Source organism: Sorex araneus, chromosome 10 (assembly GCF_027595985.1).
Source record: "Sorex araneus isolate mSorAra2 chromosome 10, mSorAra2.pri, whole genome shotgun sequence".
Lineage (NCBI taxonomy): Eukaryota > Metazoa > Chordata > Mammalia > Eulipotyphla > Soricidae > Sorex > Sorex araneus.
The window spans coordinates 10,880,660-10,899,376 of record NC_073311.1 but is presented as its reverse complement, the minus strand read 5'-3'; the positions used below and the strand labels follow the sequence as shown (position 1 = coordinate 10,899,376).

The following is an 18,717-nucleotide window of genomic DNA, read 5'->3' as shown; positions in this document are numbered from 1 at the left end:
CGTTGGCAAGCCTATTACAATGAGATGGAATTTTATTTTACCTTTTTAAAAGGTGAGAGCAAATGCAATGCGTTGGAAGTTGACACAAACATGATTGAGGTTCTTGACTCTTAAGAGCTCTGCGCGCATCTCTTCCGAGGGGTGAGGAAATTGAGACAGGAAGCCAGCTGCGGTTTGAAAGCACGGTTCCTGAAGGCGAAATTCTATAAAAGATATTTTCAGCCTGCTTGGGCTATACTAATTTTGGGGTCTACTCCTTTGTCTTGACAATAAGTAATATAACGTCACTGCTGGCTAGAGGAAGCGATATTCAGGAGATAGACAAGGGCATTTTCGAGTTAGGGAAACAGTTCCATCGTACACTTTGGAACTGAGGACACCTATATGTTCTGTGACTTTAAGGGCCAGTGACACGGAACTAACTCCCAACTGCACGCGGACCCAGGGCGGCCCAGCGACGCGCGAGGCAGCCCGAGAACGAAGCTCCCGCGGGGCCCCGCCCACTCGCCGTTCCAGGACTCTCATTGGCCGGTTTTCCTCCCGCCTCTCTCTTAGCGGATTCGTATCGGAAGGCCCTTATTGGTCGACTCTTAGCGACCGCAAGAGAGTTTCCGCGTCTCTATTGGTTGTTAAGCTTCAGAATAGGCGGGGAAAGGCAGCACAACGGGGCTCCGGGAGGGAAGCGCGGTGTGCGCCGGCGCGTAGTCGGGGACGCCGGGCGGCTTTTTTTTTTTTTTTGCTAGGGAACCGACTGTTGTCGCCCCGCCCCCCCGGGGCTGGGGGTGTTTGTCCCGTTAACTGTCGGAGTGGCGGGGGCGCCAGCGCCAGGCGACATGCCGGTGCGTTTCAAGGTGAGAGCGAGGTGGGATGCGGGGCGCGGCGGGGCGGGGGCGGGCCCGGGCTGGCCGGCGCCGCGGGGTAGTGCCCCTTGGCCCGGTGGGTCCCGCCGCGCAGCCCGGTGGGCTCCTCGGACGGAGCTCGCTTCTCTGCCCACCGTCACTTAGTGGACGGGTTAGGTGCTTTCGCGAGACCTGCTGCCGGAGGGGTGTCGGGGTGGGCTCGGAGGAGTGGCGATGGAGGCGGACCCTTGACTGGGGCGCTGCGGTGGCTTCAGAGCGCCCCGCGCTGTGACCCCGTTCCTCGTCCAGCACTTGAGTCTGTCCTTTTAAAAGCCGGTGTCTTTTCAGAGGCGCGAGGAGCGAGACCAGCGCAAAGACGGGGTTTCTAGGGAAGACGCTTTGCTTTTTCCTGTTTGAGATTGTTTTTGACCCAGAGCCCCAGATGTGCCTTTTGGCTGTTCCTTTGTTCAGCATTTGGACCCAAAGTTGCAGATCGCTGGTAGCTGTCACTTGTCAAGCATGCTTCAGGGTGACGATTGAACGTCCGGATCATTCTACAAACCCGACTGCTTTGTCCTACCTTAAGGGCTTGTATCCAGAATGGGAGGGGCGTTTGTCTTCGGTTGACCGCACAGTTTAGAAAGATGCTAGCAGAAGATATAATATTGAGAACATAGGATGATGAGTCACCTGTTACCCGAGGGGCATTCAGGTGTTGGGGCTCGGCAAGAGGCTAGCCAGCCTCCGCCTGGGATTTCCTGCCTCAGTGGCCGTGGGGATTAAAGGATCTAACGTGTGAACTACTTATGACTGTGTAAATGTTATCTGTTCATAAGAAGCTTGTCTGTGTTTAATTATGTCTTAAGTCTTTCAACCCCTTTTAAAGAGTCGTGAATTATTTCTTACGATGTCTGATTTAAAAATTTTGATCACCATTTGTTTTGTACTCTAGTTGTGCTTTGTATTACAGGGGCTGAGTGAATACCAGAGAAACTTCCTTTGGAAAAAGTCGTATTTGTCAGAATGTTATAATCCCTCAGTGGCACAAAGGCACCCATGGGCTGGACTTAGATCAGATCAGTTTGGTAAGTTGAGCAAACCAGTAGGTCATTATAAACTTAAAATCTTTGCACCGAGTTTGCAAAATAAAAAGAATGATTTATTAAATTATTGTGAAATGTCAGTCAGTTGAGTCATTTGCTTATTCAAGAGTATTTCTTGGGGTTGGGCTGGCGGTAAGATGGGGTGGGAGATGGGGGTCACTGTAGACCAGGACTTGCCCCCCCATCTTTAAGGCATATAGATAGCCTTGAATGAGACAAAGACCTTTAACTGTGGGAAAAATAGTAAATAGAGAAGTCCTGTTTTAAAGTCCTCAGGTTTTATAAAAGACAATGTGAAAAACCAGATAACTGGGCGGAGGGAAGAGTGGGCTGGAGGGGCTGCACTGTAGCTGGAGAATCGCCTTTATGAAGCTCTGTGAGGTGCATTTGAACTGAGATTTGAGAGCTGAGGGTAGACCAGCATGGGGAAGATTTCCCCTGACACTTTGAGGAGTGGAAGCTTAGATTTAGTGCTTTGTTCCAGATTTCACAGCCAAGTGGCAGAACTGTGATGGGAAAGCAAGTCAGTTTTTCTTAATACCCATGACGTCAGAGACTGGACATGTCATCATGCTTCTGTTCTTCCTCTTATCAGAGGTCTGGAGCAAGGTTTCCCAGTGCCAGGTAGATGGAGAAAAGAGAGACTGAGTATAAAGTATCTGCTTGTATAATTTTTCTTCATTAGACACATGTGCACGTGCATGTACTCACTCTCTCTCTCTCTCTCTCTCTCTCTCTCTCTCTCTCTCTCCCCTCCTCCCCCCCAGCAGCCCTTTGATTCACCACATTATTCCCAACAAGTACCTGGCATGGCCAGCATGACTAATTCTGTTTTTTTGGATGCACACCTGGCAGTGCTTGGGAGTTGCACCTGGAATGTTCCGGAGGCCATGTTCAGGGCCGGGATCAGACCTGGGCTCCTTCCTGGGAAGCATGTGCTCGGCTTATTGAACCATCTCTCCAGCCCCCAAACTGATTTTTGAATGGCTCAGTGAACCTACATTTATATGCACATTAGTTTTGTCATTTTGGACAGATTTGACCTGTTGCTCATTGTTTCTGTCTGTGGGAGGGAGTAAGTAACAGATTTCCCGTGAAGGGCCACCGAGTGCCCATGCCAGAGGGGTGTGTGTGTGGTGCCCGCTTGCCTACTGTGTCATGGGTGTGAGCCCCTACGGGATGCTGTTGCGTCTCCACTGCTAAGTGATTAAAAGGCCAGGAAAAGTTTTGAGTGTTGGAGGTTCAGCACAGTAGTAACATGAGGAGATGCTCCCAGAATTTGATCTGAGGAGCAGAGGGAAAAGTAGGATGCAGTAATCGCCCTGTTAGGTTCCTTTGAGCCATCAGGAGCCTTTATCCAAAGGCTTGGGTGCCCCTGAGCCCTGTACTGGGTGCCACTTGTCGTCCTCTTCAAGTGACCCAAAAGAGATGAGAGTCCAAAACAGATTTCTTAAATTCAGGCTATATCCGACCGAGGGCCAAGAAGGACGAGAGACCTGTCCCCGTAACGTCTGAGCCTAGATATAAGCGACATACATTTGAGGGTAGGGGTTTTGCACTGAGACTGGGAGCAAAGCCATCCTGAAGTTCATGAGGAAGGATAGTCGGGGCAGACATGCCACAGGGGAGATGCGGTGAGGGCTTAGTGCCCGGCAGGAGCTCCGGGATGTTCAGGAAGAGAGGTGGAGGCCAAGAAGGTTTGACAGCAGAGTTACCTGGTCTGCTGTTCATTTAACAAAGTGTGTTTCTGCAGGGGCTTTTCAGCTACTCGGAGCAGGACAGAGCCCTGGAGATCTCCCCCTGCATTTGATATTTCTTCTGAAGTTCTGTTTATTGATCAGGAGAAGTCTGGGGGCAGTGTTCTTCAACGGTTTCGCTTTTGTATCCCTTAAAAGAATGAGTAATAGTTTTGTTTCCCTTCACATTTGTCAGTCTTAGTGAATAGTTTTTGAAGGATATGATTTGCAAATACTGGGTATTGTGTATATGTATATTTTTCATTTTGAAGCTGCCAGTGTAGTTCATTCAGTTTGTGGTATTTGTGTATTGTGTGATTGCAAAAGTCAGCTTTCACTGGGAAATGAATCAGGCAAATTGGAATGATGATTAGAATGATTTTCTATGAGGAAAAAGAGAGCCTCTTAATTTTTTCGCTCAGGGAAATGTGTTAAGATGCCTGTAGGCAGTCATATGATAACTTTTATAATTAATTAATTAATTAAAATTTTTTTCTTTGGTTGTTGAGGGGTGGCTCCACCCAACTGTGCTTGGCTCTCCCAGCTTTGTGCTCAGGAGTCACTCCTGGTGTACACCATATGGGGTGCTGGGGACTGAACCTGTGCATGGTGAGCACCCTCCCTGCGGTGCTGTCTTTCCAGCCCACAATATAACTGAATTTTAATTCCCAGGTAGGTAGAAAAGTTGTGGAGTTGGATAAAATAAAGTGCTTTTTCTTTGTTACTTCTGATTTCTGCCTTCTGTGCTTTGTGTTCAAATACTTCCCCTCAGGAGTTGTGCTTTCTTGACCTGTCCCTCGGTCTTCTCCCCAGCTCCCTTGGGGCTGGCTGTGAGGTGTGCCTTTCGTAAAGTGGGAAAAGTGTGATTTTGAAGGCGTGCTGGGCAGTGGGGCCACGAAAGGCAGCTGCAGCTCTTAGGCAGACCAGTGACAAGAGTACACAGGGACCCCAGGAGCCAGAGAAGGATTCTGCACACCTGCTTATTCTCTTCCGCACCCTTGGTGGTGTTTATAGGCCCCCAAGACATGCACCTGGTTTGAAAGGCCACTGGGCAGGGAAAGGGCGGGCACCCGGGGCTAGATGGTTGGAACCTCCATGATCATAAGGACTTAATCCCATGGTGAGATATAACCATTTTCACAAATTTTTCTTTACTGAAGTATTTTTGTTAATTCCATTAGCCATTTAGTTGGAACAATTAATATAAAATAAATTGTTGAACGTCTGCTAAGGGGCCAGGCTTGGGAGATGGTTGGGAAAATAGGGACAATGGTAGAGGGAAGGTCACACTGGTGGTGGGATTGGTGTGGAATGTCAGACGCTCCGAACAACTGTATTAAGAACAACTTTGTAAACCACAGTGTTTAAATAAAGCATTTTATTTAAAAAACTCCATGATAGATGCTAAAGAGTGAGGGATTCTCCTCCTGCCTGAATTTGTCTCTGTCCCCTCTTTTTTCCCTTTCCCTTGTAGACCTCATTTTTCTTTCTCACCTGCACAGTCTCCTGCGTATTTAAAGACTGGCCTCAAGCTGTGACAGTGGCCCAGTGGTGGCTGTTCCACGGAGCTTTCACCTGGGGAGAAGGCTGAATGTCGGACATTTGCTTGCCAGACACAAACGTAGCGAAGCAGTATCTTAGCTCCTGTTAAAAGGGTCCATTCTGTTTAATTCTCAGGAAATCAAGGCAAATGTAGAACTAAGTTCCTGCCTAATGGCATCTCATCTCATCTTGGCTACTCTGCACAAGAGAAGCTTTGTGAAGGGTTCCAGATTTTGACAGAACGAGGCTCCGTTGTACTGTTAAGTAGCACAGGAAAGTAATTAGAAACGGAGGCAACATGTTCTGCCTGCCTGGCCAGGCCCGCCACTTGGCTCTTCTAGTGACTGGTGTGAGGATACCTCAAACATCGTGACCCCAATTCAGATTTTAAGAGGCCAGGGAGATAGTGCACAGTGCTCAGGCATCAAGCTGGAAATAGCCAGTCCCCAAGCACCTCTGGATGTGGCCCCAAAGCCAAATAGATTAATAATAAATTATAAGGTCAAGCTATTCAAAGCAAAAGCAAAGGATTTATGTTGAAAAAAACATACTTTAAATCTTGTAAACAAGTGTCAAGGGTGTTGTGTGTGGACCTCACTGAATTTTAAATTCTTTCTCCTGGTAGATACTATTGAAAAATCGTTTTTGTAACTCTGCTTTGGTAACTGCTGTTGTTGTAAATGGTATTTTGTAGGAATCACAAGAGAGCCAGGTTTTCTCTCCAAAAGAAAAGTCCCTTACCATGACCCACAAATTTCAAAATCTTTTGAGTGGCATGGACCTGTCACGCAGAATGATGTGGTTCTGTCACCCAAGCCCAAAGCACCAGAAACAGCAGAAGTACAAGAAACAAACCAAGAAGACGGTGGTAATGAAGAAAGAGTGCCTGTGTTAGAAGCTTGCAGGGCTCTCAAGAGAACCAGATCTCACTCTGCAGACTCCAGAACAGAAGGGGCTTCAGATATTGTGGAAAATAATGAGGATGAACTAGTGAACCATGCCCCAGTTAATGAAAATGTGCGACTGGAACAGTCTACGGGACTTCTTTCTGAAAATGTAGACGATGGGGTAGGTGTGGTCGATATTTCTTTTCAAAAGTATAAACTTCCTTGTAGACTTTATCATAATTTCAGCAATTCTACACATCATGCTTTCTCATTACTTTTTGGTCTACTGTCTTCTAAAATTACTGGTAAGAGACTGTTGACTCAGTTATTGTGAACTAGTTCTAGTCTTAATAGTTATCATTTTGTACTGGTTATCCGAAGATATCCCTTTGCTGGTTGTACACTTTGCCTCTGGATTGTATCCATCATCTATCAGCACCTGAATCCTAAGGGAGATCAAGTTAAAATAGAAAAGTGGGGACTTGGCCATTACTTCTGGCTGGGTCCTTTTCAGTTTCTTATTGTGTGCCAGGGAGGAAACAAACAGGATCTCAGTTGACAAAATGAAAAAAAGAAGGAGAGTTCTGGCTGGATCTCAGAGATCTGGCAATTCTGCTCTCATATGTCTCGGCTGGCCTGCAGGACGGTCCTTGCAAGCACATAAACTGAGGCTGCAGGGGCCAGGCAGACAGCTGCCTGCCTCACACATACTCTCTGCTTCCCTGCGTCTTGCCTGTCTCATGGCCACTTCTGACTGCAGTTTTGGAGAGGCATTTGGAAGTGCTGGAGAAGAATCTGTGGCTTGCTTGGATTTTTAGGGTGCGGGCAGGGTGTCAGAGGAAACAAGGAAGGTAATACTTAAGTCTGGTGGGCAGAGCTAGGGATATCCCAGCCACAGTGTGTAGAAGACAAATTGCTCATGCTTTTCACTATTAGAGTCAACAGTGGTAATTGGTAGGAAGGGACTGAGAAATGTTACCTTTTCTGGGATGCATAATAAGAATTAAGAAAGGATCTGTAAGTAGATCGACAATTTAAAAAGGGGATTATCAGTCGCAATACTTTTGCTATACAACAGTACACATATAGTTAACAATATTGAACTGTACACTTAATTTTAAGGGGATATATTTTAACTTGTATTTTTGCCCCAGTTTAAAAAAAATGACTGAATAGAAATTTTAAAGGATTTTAAGTATTTTAAATGGAATTCTTTCTCCCCCCGTTCTCTCTCTCTCTCTCTCTCTCTCTCTCTCTCTCTCTCTCTCTCTCTCTCTCCTTCCCCCTCCCCCTCGTCTCCCTCTTGTCTCTCTCTGTCTCAGGTGGATAGAGTTCTTCAGAAGAAAGCTGGATTGACTGTGGTTCCTTCAAAGGGTGCCTTGAGAAATTCTGAATATCAAAGGCAGTTTGTTTGGAAGACTCCTAAAGAAATTACTCCAGGTTTTACAGCCAATCAGGTATTTTAATGAATATGTATTAAATTCTTGAGTTCTATGAGTTTTTTAGTTTTACATCTAATCTGGTGTTACAGATTTACATAGAATTAAAAGTTGAAAGGAACTAGATATGTAGGCCTGGAGGTAACTTCTTGAAAAGTTAAAAATGAAAAACTTGCTAAATTTATCCTATTATGTATGATTTATGATAATGATATACTGTCTTAGGTGACTGGTGATCATTGTTGCCAGATCCATCACATATTAAAAACAAAGCAGTGTAATGAAAACTGGGACTGGTAAGTTTTTATATGCTAGTGAGATGTTTATATTTAAAAAAGATAAACATTCATTTTATTCTAAAATGTTATTTTTAGTTGTCAAATATATTGCATGTTTTCTGTTTTCTGAGAAAAGCATAACAGCTTTGGGTGTTTATTTATTTTAGCAAATGCAAAGTATGTTGAAAGTAATAAAAAAAGGCAGTATTTTCCCTTGTATCAATTAAACAGTAATAGGACATGAACTATATATACAAAATTCAAAAGGTGTAATGATAAATAATACTAGATTTTATTATTCCTTTGTAAAATTTTAATGTTGGATCACCATTGTAATTAGTCTTACTACTATTATTATCTTCTCTATGCTTTTTAGACCCTTTATATAGCCTTATTTACTATTATTATCTTCTCTACACTTCTTAGACCCTTAACTTTATATGTATGTTCTTAACTGAACTCTCTAAGTAGGAAATACTTCTGTTTCGAATATCCTCAGGGGCCCCTTAATGTTTTATTCTTTTCTTTCTTCTAATACTTGTGTTTTAAGTGTAAAATGTAATTATCATTTTAAGAATTTAAATAACAAAGGGATGTGCACCCTTTTATCAATCTAGTAAAAGGTATTCCTTCCCTCACAACCTAATAAATGGAGTTTAGTACTTCTTTGTGAATTGCCTCACAGATATTGCTGGCTGATGAAGGTACTCCAAAATTTATGGCCTCAGAATTGCAATTACTCAGTTTTTGAGTATTTCACCTTTTAAGCTAGAGCTGATTCCACTCAAAGCCCTTTTGTCGACTGTTGCATATTTCAGTGTGTAGCAGTGTACTTGTTACTGGATGAGAAGAGACAGAAGGCCTACACTTCTGTGACCTACCACCTGATTTTCAGAAAATAAACTACTCAGCATCCTCGGAAACCTATCTTCTTTAAGTGAACAAACAGAAGGTGTCCCCCACCCAGTTGCACCCAAGGGTCCTGCCACCACCTCGAGTGCAGTGTTTTTGCTTATCCCACAGCGGGGCACTTTGGGAAAAAACGGATTAGAAATAGACTATAAAACAAATCACTAGCAATACCTTTATTCGTAGCTTTCCTGGTTTTATTCATGAGGGTTTTCAAATCATGATACGGGGTGATGAATGCTCTTTGCGCCGAGCGTCCCTGTCGCAGGGTCTGTGACTGTAAGACTGTGCTGGGGGCTGAGGGTGGGCTGGAGGCTCTGCTGGGCTCTTGCACCAGCACCTGTTTCCTGAAAGGAAGCCTCGTGTTTATAGCAAAGGAGTCAGCATCACCTTTGGCAGGAGTGTCCTTGAGGTTGTTCTGGCCTTCAAAAGTACGTTTGATTTGACTGGTATGAAAGCGTCCTGTCATTGGTACATAGCAGCAGTGCATCTCATTTGCTCTGTGGCTCTTTTCCATCTGCTTTCTCTGGAATCAGTGGTAATTTATCATAAAATGAAAACCTTACTGTGGGTATAAATGAAAACCATACTAAGGGTAACAGGAAACATTTAAAGAGAGAAGCATCTAAATTATCTGAGGCTGTTGCTTGCTTTAAGCTAAAAGTCAACAACAAAAAACCCTGAACAAATGAATACCAGATATTCAAAATGTTAAGATTTTTCTGGTGTTTCAGAACAAAAAAAATTCATATTAAAGGAAAAATCTGTAGAACTGAAGAGTTGCCTTGTAATGCTAACATCTGTGTTCACATTATTAACACTTGCCATTTTTTTACTTATCCATTATTGAGCAGGTGGGAGGGTGGCAGGTGGCAGAGAGGATTTTGCGGTTGGAGTGGAGGGGAGGGAAGGTACGGTTCTTCATTGGTTTTGATGAAGGCATTATTTTGATTATAGTAGCACTATATTCAAAAGTTAGTGATGCGTATAGAGGGTTGATGCTCGTTTTTTTTACATTAGTTAAGTTTTAATTGACAAACATGATATATTTACACTATATTCTGCGTTTGACATATGAGTGCAATGTAAAATGATGACCTTGATCAAATTAGTTAACACCTCGCCTCAGTTAATTGCCTTTTAGCAAATCTCAAGTGTACAATACAGCATTATTAATTATAGTTACAGTGCTGTACTTTGGTTCTCCAGAACTTATTTACTGGAATAATTAAAAAGTCTGACAAACATCTCTCTGTTTCACCACTCCCTGTCCTCTGACAGCTGTCACTCTCTTTGATTTTATATTTCCATTGTTAGATTTTGCGTATAAGTCCTCCTGTAGTTATCTTTCTGTGCCTGGTTTATTTCTCTTAGTATATGTTCTGTAAGTTCGTCCAGGTTTTTTATTGCAAACAGCAGGAGATGGAGTTTGGGGTTGTTTTTTTTTTTCCAAGACTGAAAGTATTTCATGTATATTAATATATACATACAACAGAATGTTTATTATTAAAATGTAACATGTATTTCACATTTTGTTCATTTATTCACTTATCTCTAGATGGTTAGTTATATTTTGGTAATTAGCAAATAATACTGTAATGAACATGAGAGTACAAATACCTTTTGTTTTTTTTTGGGGCCACACCTGGTGTTGCTCATGGGTTACTCCTGGCTCTGCACTCAGGAATCATTCCTGGCAAGGTTGAGAGATCAAATGGGATGCCATGAATCCAATCTGGGTCAGTCTTACCTGCTGTATTTTCTCTCCAGCCCATCAGAGTGCAAATATTTTAATATGCTGGTTTGCTGCCTTGCCTTTGGGATTAGAGTTCAAGAGTGGGATTGCTGGTTCATCTTGTGGTTATTCTTAAACAGTTTTGGGGATGCTCTATACTGTTTTCATAGTGGATATACAAATTTATATTCCCATCAACAATATACAGAGATCTCTTTCCTTTTTTTCCACATCCTTGTCAGCATTGGTTATTTTTTGTGCTTTAATAATGGCCATTCTAACAGGTGTGAGGTATAATTTGTAGCTTGATTTACATTTCCCTGGTTGAACACCTGTTCATATACTGTCGACCGTTTGCATGTCATCTTTGGAAAAAAAATGTGTTTTCATTTCTTCTGTCTAAACCTAAAGATTACCCCTTTACACTGTTGGTTTTATTTACAGTACAGAAGCTTTTTGGTTTGATACAGCTCCATTTGTTTCTTTTTGATTTACTTGCCCTCTGGATGTCAATTAGACATGTGAACTGAAATTATAGACAGTCGTATACAATTCTGCATTCATTGTACCTGTGGTTCAGCTTTTGGTATGAATTTTTTAAGCAGTTGAGGAACTAATTTTTGTATATTTAGCCAACCCCAAAAAACTAAACTAACTTTTTGTTTTAAGGTTTTCCACAATAAAAGCCAACTTCTTTCACAATTCAAAGACAATCCGGTCATCCATGAAACTGAATATAAGAGAAATTTTAAGGGTTTATCTCCAGTAAAAGAACCAAAATTAAGAAATAGTTTGAAAGAGGACGGAAATTTTGAAACAATATCTTCTGAAAAAAAGGTATTTAAATTTATCAATTGAAAAATTTGAATTTTTCAATTCAAATAAAACCTGATGATTGTAGGATTTTCTTTATCACCAACAGAGATTTTTGTTTTCAGCTATGTCATTAATTAATGTGTACATGAAATTTTAATTTCAATTAATGTGTACATCAACCATCCAATGAGCACTTAGTAGAAGCTGGCAGAAAGTACTATGATAACCTTGCTAAAACCCTTAGTACCCTTTGTGCTGGTGGGGAGAGAGAAATGCCAATGACTAAATGTAATATTGTATGTTGAATGTTCAGAATACAGCAGGCATAAGATTATAACTGTTTATAATCAAGTTAGGAATCAAGTTAGGAATTATTTTATGGGTAGATGTTGTATGTCTTATATTTGAATTTCTTAGGCTGTCATACCGTATTCTTTATGGGTTCTAAAAAGAAATTATGACTATATATACATATACAGAGAAATTTTGACCATATATGCATTTGTGCAAACATATAAATGTATATATGTAAGGTGCAATGTTCTTGTGGGAAAAATTTAAAAAGTACTTGCAAGAAAACAATGTGATATTACTTATTGAGACTTTAATTGCTATATCACAAATGTGAATTTACAGTATCAAGGGAAAATGTTTCCTTTAGGTAGTTCAAATAAGTCGTAATGTCATTTTTAAATTTAGATTCTTGCCAGTTGAGTATTTTTTCATACCCAAGAATTAAATTTATTTTTTGTTAGAAAGTAAAGCTATATTCTGACTCATGCTTCAAACAGCTAAATGGACACAATGGTTGTTTGAAAACTTGCTAGATTTTTTTAGTGAATTCCTGTTACTTTTTCATAGTTCAAACTTCTAAAAGCATAATTGTTACACTGAAGTCATGTATTCTTAACAACGTGGATATTTTTACATTAAAATATAAAATGTTAAACATAAGTTTATTTTTATTTTAGTGTAATAAAATAGATGACCCTTTAAAATTAGAAGCAGAGATGGAATCAAAAGACCTAAATCAGCCTAAACTGAAAGTTTCTCCTTGGAGACATCAAAGGCTTGGGTATGTATTTTATTAGGAAATGTCATGGGCCACCAAGATTGCTCAGAGGAGTAGAGAGCTTGCTTTGCATGAAGGAGTCCCAGGTTTAATTTCCGGTATCACATGGTCCCAGACTCCACTGGGAGTGATCCGTAAGGCCTGAGCTGGGAGTAGGCCCTGACTGCTGCTGAATGTGGCCCCAAACCAACAGGAACAACAACAACAAAAGAAAACTGTGATATTTAGACAAGTCAACATGTGGAATATTTACTTTTATTTCCTTTCTGTTAGGAAGGTGAACTCTGAATATAGAGCAAAATTTTTGAGCCCTTCCCAGTATTTCTATAAAGCTGGGGCTTGGACACATGTGAAGGAAAACATACCAGATCAGGTGCGTATCAGGAGACCAGTAAGGCCACATTTTCTTTGCACCTGTATGCTACAGTTTTATTTCCTATAGTTTATGTCTGATGCTGTAATAGGACTAAAAGCATTAGGAACTGAAAATGCAGTACATTCATTTTAGAAGAGTATAAAGGTAGAATTATGTCAGTATGTTTATATACCATCTAGCACTTTAGAAGAGAATATTTTTATAGTCTATAAAGTAAATATGTTTTTACAATAAGCATTTGATTGCATGAATAGGAAATTGTAGCATTTATAGATATATTTTGTAGTATTCAGACCCTACTTTCTCAGCGAAAGATTATTTGACTTCCAAGTCTTTTGTCCGAGAGTGGCCCCACTTCTTTGTGCTGGCTTGCAGCCTGTAGCCGAGGATGGTGTGGTCTGTCCCGCTCTAGTGGTTAGGCCTGAGAAGGGTTGAGGGAGTGGATTATCATAGAGTTGGGAAGTTCTGGCTGTTATTAGTTTCATAGACTTAAAGGATAGACCGTGGGGCTTTTTGTTGGCTATTGGTAGCATCTTTTAAGTCATACCTTTTCAGTTTTATGCCTTTTCTGTGTGAGCTAAAGTAAAATATTTTTGTTAAGAGTTGACATTAGTACGCCCTCCTGTCTTCCCCCCATTGTTAAGGAGAGGGATACTTTAGGTGGGGGCTGAAACTAGCTCCATGCTTCAAGTCACAGGGAAGGTGTTGGCTCTGTGCTGCCCTGTTGGCCCCGTCCTGGCAATGCCCAGACCTGCATTTGGGTGATGCCAGGATTTCAGTAGCTTTCTTGGTTCCTTCCATGCCTGCTCACCATGCTCCCTGTTTCCCCACGAGAGCCTGGCTCGGGGGCACCACAGTCAGGGTGAAAGGCCAAGCTTGAAACTGTCCCAGATTGCCACTGGGATTTGTATTTTCTCTCTGGAGAAATTAAGTCAGAAATATGAGCAGCGAAAATCTCACGATGAAAGGCATGAAGTCAGCCAAGTCAGCTGCACTCCTGAGTTGATGGCTTTGCCAGCAGTGACTTAGTGAGGAGCTCTGTCTGATGTCAAGTTAAGGGCAAAGGCAGACAGATTGTGGCCATAGAGGACTAGTGTGGGCCAGGGATAAATAGGTGTCAGTCATTGACTTGTCTAGCCGCTTCATCGGTTTGTGAGAAACAGCCCCTTGTTTTGGAAAAGCCGCCTTTCAGTCTCTAAGATTGCTTTCAAATAGGTTGGGTTTTTGGAACTTAGATTGAAACATTGAATGGACTGAGAGGACTCATATCCAAGTCGAAAGGTAGGAGTTCTTATCCTGCCTCGGAGGAAGAGAACATTTTTTTTGTCATTCATTTATGATCTGTTTTTATTTCTTCTTCATCAATAAAATAGGTGGAATTGATATTTTTAATTTTCTTTTTTAAAATTTGTTATTGATTAAGGTATTATGATTGAGAATACGATTAATGATGGTTTTTTGTGTACGTACAAATAAGATTTTTTTTTTATGGTGGACTGGAGTGATAGCACAGCAGGTAGGCATTTGCCTTGAATGCGGTCGACCCGGGTTCGATTCCTTCGTCTCTCTTCGAGAGCCCGGCAAGCTACTGAGAGTATCCTGCCCACACGGCAGAGCCTGGCAAGCTACCCGTGGCATATTCCATATGACAAAAACAGTAACAAGTCTCACAATGGAGACGTTACTGGTGCCCGCTCGAGCAAATCAATGGACAGCGGGATGACAGTGCACAGTGTTACTGTTATGAAATCTTGATAAAGACTTTTTTAGGGAAGTTTATGGATTTCTGTTGTTGTTTATAAATTTTTAAATTAATGGTCTGGTTTGTCTAATCTCTATTAGAGGCAAAATAATGAAGAAAGTAAATTGAAATTAGATATGAATAACAAGTTTTAGCTAGGAGGTCAGTGATCACTATGTGATGACAGTTTTAGCTGATTAGCACAGACATTTAATATAGGCCACATTTTGCTTAAATCATAGATTATTTTTCTTGGAAAATATTTTATGTGGCTGGTTATTAGGTGTCTAACCATAAGGTGCTTCATTATTTCCTTGTGTCTAACATCTCATGAAGAAGTGTTAGTCTTCAAATGCATTTAGCTACCATATGCCTTGTTATTAGGATATTAACACATCCCATGCATTGTCTCATTTATTCCCACAGAAGTTTCTCCTACGTGGACGGAATGTAGCCCCCATCTGCTCTTGCCACTCCACCCTTCCCCCAGTGTGGGGGTACTTGGCCCACCCGCCCACCCCTTCAAACCACCCCTTCTCTTTCTGTCTCGTCTATTTGTTACAGCTCAGACAGGCCCATGTTAGGATAATTGTTTGTTGATGTTGTTGTTGTTGTTTATTTATTTTTTTTAATTTTTAAAAAATTTAAAAAAATTTTTAATGAATCACCATGAGGTACAGTTGCAGACTAACTTTCATGCTTATGTTTCAGTCATGCAATTAATCTTCCACTAGTGCCCACTCTTTACCACCAGTGTTCCCAGTATTCCTCCCACTACCACCCCCATCCCCTGAAGGCCTCCCCCGAGCCCGCCCCCCTTCCCCTCCCCTCCCCCTCCCCCTTCCCCCCCCCACTCGCCTCTGTGGCAGGGCATTCCCTTTTACTCTCTCCTTTAGGGTATTGTGGTTTGCAATGCAGGTATTAAGTGGCCATCATGTTTGATGTTCGGTCTACAGTATACTTTCAGCATGCATAGCCCATCCTGAGGGGCCCTCCGAGCACCCTTTACTGAGCTGCCCTTTCCCCCAGTGTGCGAGGCCGGCTTCCAAGCCGTGGAGCAATAAGATAATCGTTGCACCTAGAGGAGACCTGCTCCTTTTTGGGGCTGAGCACACCCCATGCAGGTGCTCTCTTGCTTATCTCTGCCTCCTGCCTCCTGCCTCTCGGGCCTAGCAATGGGTCTAAGCTCAGGAAGGGTTTTGGAATAAATATTAACGCTATATTCTCCCTCGCCTCGAGTTCTTGGGGTTATGGGAGAGCCTCAGGCTATGTTTCTCCAGTGCCTTTTACAATGATAAGTTTAATTATTTCTGTTTTAAATTTTGTAAGTTTAGCACAGCATCTTGATCCTCTTAATGATAACATTGTTATTATTATTTTTTTCAAAATAAGATTTTCTTTCTTTTTTAAAATTTTTTATTAGTGAATCACTGTGAGGTACAGTTACAAACTTATGAACTTTCGTGTTTGCATTTCAGTCATACAGTGATTGTTACCCATCCCTCCACCAGTGCCCATTCACCTCCACCAATGATCCCAGTATCCCTCCTACCACCCCCACTCCAGCCCCCACCACCCCACCCTGCCTCTGCGGCAGGGCATTCCCTTTTGTTCTCTTTCCTTTTGGGTGTTGTAGTTTGCAATAGAGGTATTGTATTATTAATTTATTTTATAGAAGAGTTATGTCATTTTTTTCAAGAACACCTGGATTGTTTTGAACAGTTAAAAGATGTTAAATTTTTTCTGCAGCTGTAGAATTGTATTTAAGGAAGCCAGCAGGTGGCAGTGTGCTGTATAAAATGAAAAGGTCTCAAATGGATATGGCAGAAGCTCATATTAGGGAATGTAAATCACTTGTTTATCAGAAAAGATTTTGTATCCTGTCACTTTATTGAATATGTTGTTATTTTGTAGGGTTAAAAATAGATATATTATCCCCCATCCCCCATTTTTTTGAGATTTTTGTTGATTCCAAGGGAATGTTGAATTTGTGCGAGAAGCCTCTAGGTTCTTGTAGGGACAGCTATGGCAGTGGCTCTATTTGAACCATGACAATAAAGGTGATCTGAGGAACTTGAGGTGTCAAGAGGTGAGAAAATAGTACTAGTGAAGAGGCAGCCTGTCTGAATAAATCCCAGTCATAGAAAAACATGGCTGGTTTTCATGGTATTATTAAAAGGTTATTGGAATAATATTACCAAAATTCTATGAAAATGGAATGTTTGATATATTTATTCGAAAGGAAGAAAAAGGCATTGATACCTGCTGATACTCAGTCCTGGCATTAACCTGTCATTAAGTCTGTTTCTGTATTCTCCCCTAGGGTTCTCTAAATGCTATGTGGTATGCCGAGGTTGGTTTCTTTCAAGTTTTTAAAAATTGTGCTAATGTGCCTAGTGCTTGTGTAATATCAGATGAAATAAGAAGTAGGGGTCAGTATTTTCACTAGTTGCTGCAAATTTCTCCCTGCCTGCTGGCCTGCAATAAAGTAAATGCATTGTGCTTTAGCTTGAATGTTTTAATTTCTGCTTAAACATGCATAGTCTGATGAATGCATGGGGCTGTTTTTGCCTTCCTTTCTGTTTGGTGTGTGACTGTATTTGTGTAGTGTCTTTGGTATGCTGTCTGAGGATATGTACAAAGCACCATTTATAATAATACGTGACATCTCCAACTCTTCTTAAAAGGTAAAAGAACTTCGAGAGAAAGCCGAGTTTTATAGGAAACGAGTTCAAGGGACACATTTTTCACGGGACCATCTGAATCAGATTCTGTCTGATAAAAACCGTTGTTGGGATGTCTCCTCAATCACAAGCTCAGAAGGAACCATTAGTACCAACGTTAGAGCACTAGATCTTGCTGGGTAAGATGTTGTCTGTGGATTGTGAAAAGTAGTTTTACCTTACCTAGCATCGTGGGATTACATTGGAAAATCTCTAACTACTCAAAATTTATCTTGTCAGACAGACGTATGACAGCTATTTATTACATTGTGGTATTTTTAGAGTTTTCTTGGTGAAAAATAAAGACGTACAGACTTGCTTTACACAAGTATTTGGCATATAAGCAATACACAATTGGGGTATTTGAAGGTGTTCAGGGACTTTAACCAGGACTGCTTCAATTTTCCCACTAGTTTATACATAGGAAATAACATTGGAATACAAGTCAAACACTTACTGATAATCATGAATTCATTTTGAAACAATTTTCCTTAAAAGTTACATGACACTGAATGCAGTTGTGACCCACACTTTACACAGCTAGGGTCGAAAGTTGTTATATCTCAAGTTTCCGGGAGTCCACAAACACTGAGGCGTCAATCCTGAGAGCATCCCTCTTTGAGGTCCCCAGTGAGAAAGAGCCTGAAAAATGGCTCAGAGGCTTGGGAAACCTCCCAGGGCAAGCATGAGGTCATGAACTTCATCATGCTAGCGCTGTGCGTGCAAAGATGATGATGATTCACACCCCCCACCCCCCGCCCCGTGCTCTGTGCTCTGTTGCAAGGGGAGAAAACTAATGATATGTGATTTAAATTTGGAAGGCTTTGTTTTGTGATATTTCTTGTTAAACAAAAGTAGGAACTTTTGTTTAATAAGAGTCAAGGTAAATGAGAAAAACCTTTAAATTTATTTTTGAAAGGCCCAAACCAGTAAAACAAAACTCAGAGAATATTAGCTGGAGTTGGTGCGATACTTTTGCCTTGACTCAGTGGGAGAACCTTTGCTATTTAGATTTTAACTAGAACATGATTTGACTATTAAAGGAAATGGCACATTGATTTTTAGCAAATCAAATAGTTTTTAATTTTTATAAAATTAGTTGTGCTTACCAAATTGAATGAAAAATTCTAATTTTATGTCATCTTATCAAACCAGTTGATTGTAAAATCTGTTCTTATACAATGGCTTGGAAAGAATAATATGTATGAAGTATAAAATTTGACTACACTTACTTTTTTTTGTAAACTAATTCACAATATTTGATTATGTTTAATATTTGAACACCAATCCCACCACCAATCCCAGTCCCACCACCTTTCCACCACCATATTTTGGATGTTTCCATCCTGAACCCCAACCCCTGACCCAAAGCAGAACTGAAATATTTAGTTTATACTGTTTGTTATGAAAAACCACTGAAAATGCTACAAAAGTGTTTCCTTAGGGAAAGAGTGTTTAGATTGTTGAATCTTCCAGGGGTCATTAAGCCCTTATATAAGAGATCACCAACATGTTGTTAAA

At 41.2% G+C, this 18,717-nt stretch overlaps 1 protein-coding gene across 2 annotated transcripts in view; it reads left to right on the top strand.

The window, feature by feature from the left end:
• The first annotated feature begins 732 nt into the window (after window positions 1–732).
• Window positions 733–18,717, top strand: part of MDM1 (Mdm1 nuclear protein) — a 35,649-nt gene continuing 17,664 nt past the window's right edge. For both annotated transcript variants that reach the window (XM_055118603.1, XM_055118602.1), the window contains exons 1-9: window positions 733–851; window positions 1,810–1,924; window positions 5,915–6,288; window positions 7,430–7,564; window positions 11,138–11,305; window positions 12,256–12,359; window positions 12,630–12,729; window positions 16,797–16,826; window positions 17,161–17,336. In XM_055118603.1, the coding sequence (XP_054974578.1) occupies window positions 834–851; window positions 1,810–1,924; window positions 5,915–6,288; window positions 7,430–7,564; window positions 11,138–11,305; window positions 12,256–12,359; window positions 12,630–12,729; window positions 16,797–16,826; window positions 17,161–17,336 (1,220 nt within the window). In that variant the 5' untranslated portion in view covers window positions 733–833. The remainder of the gene's footprint in view (window positions 852–1,809; window positions 1,925–5,914; window positions 6,289–7,429; window positions 7,565–11,137; window positions 11,306–12,255; window positions 12,360–12,629; window positions 12,730–16,796; window positions 16,827–17,160; window positions 17,337–18,717) is intronic.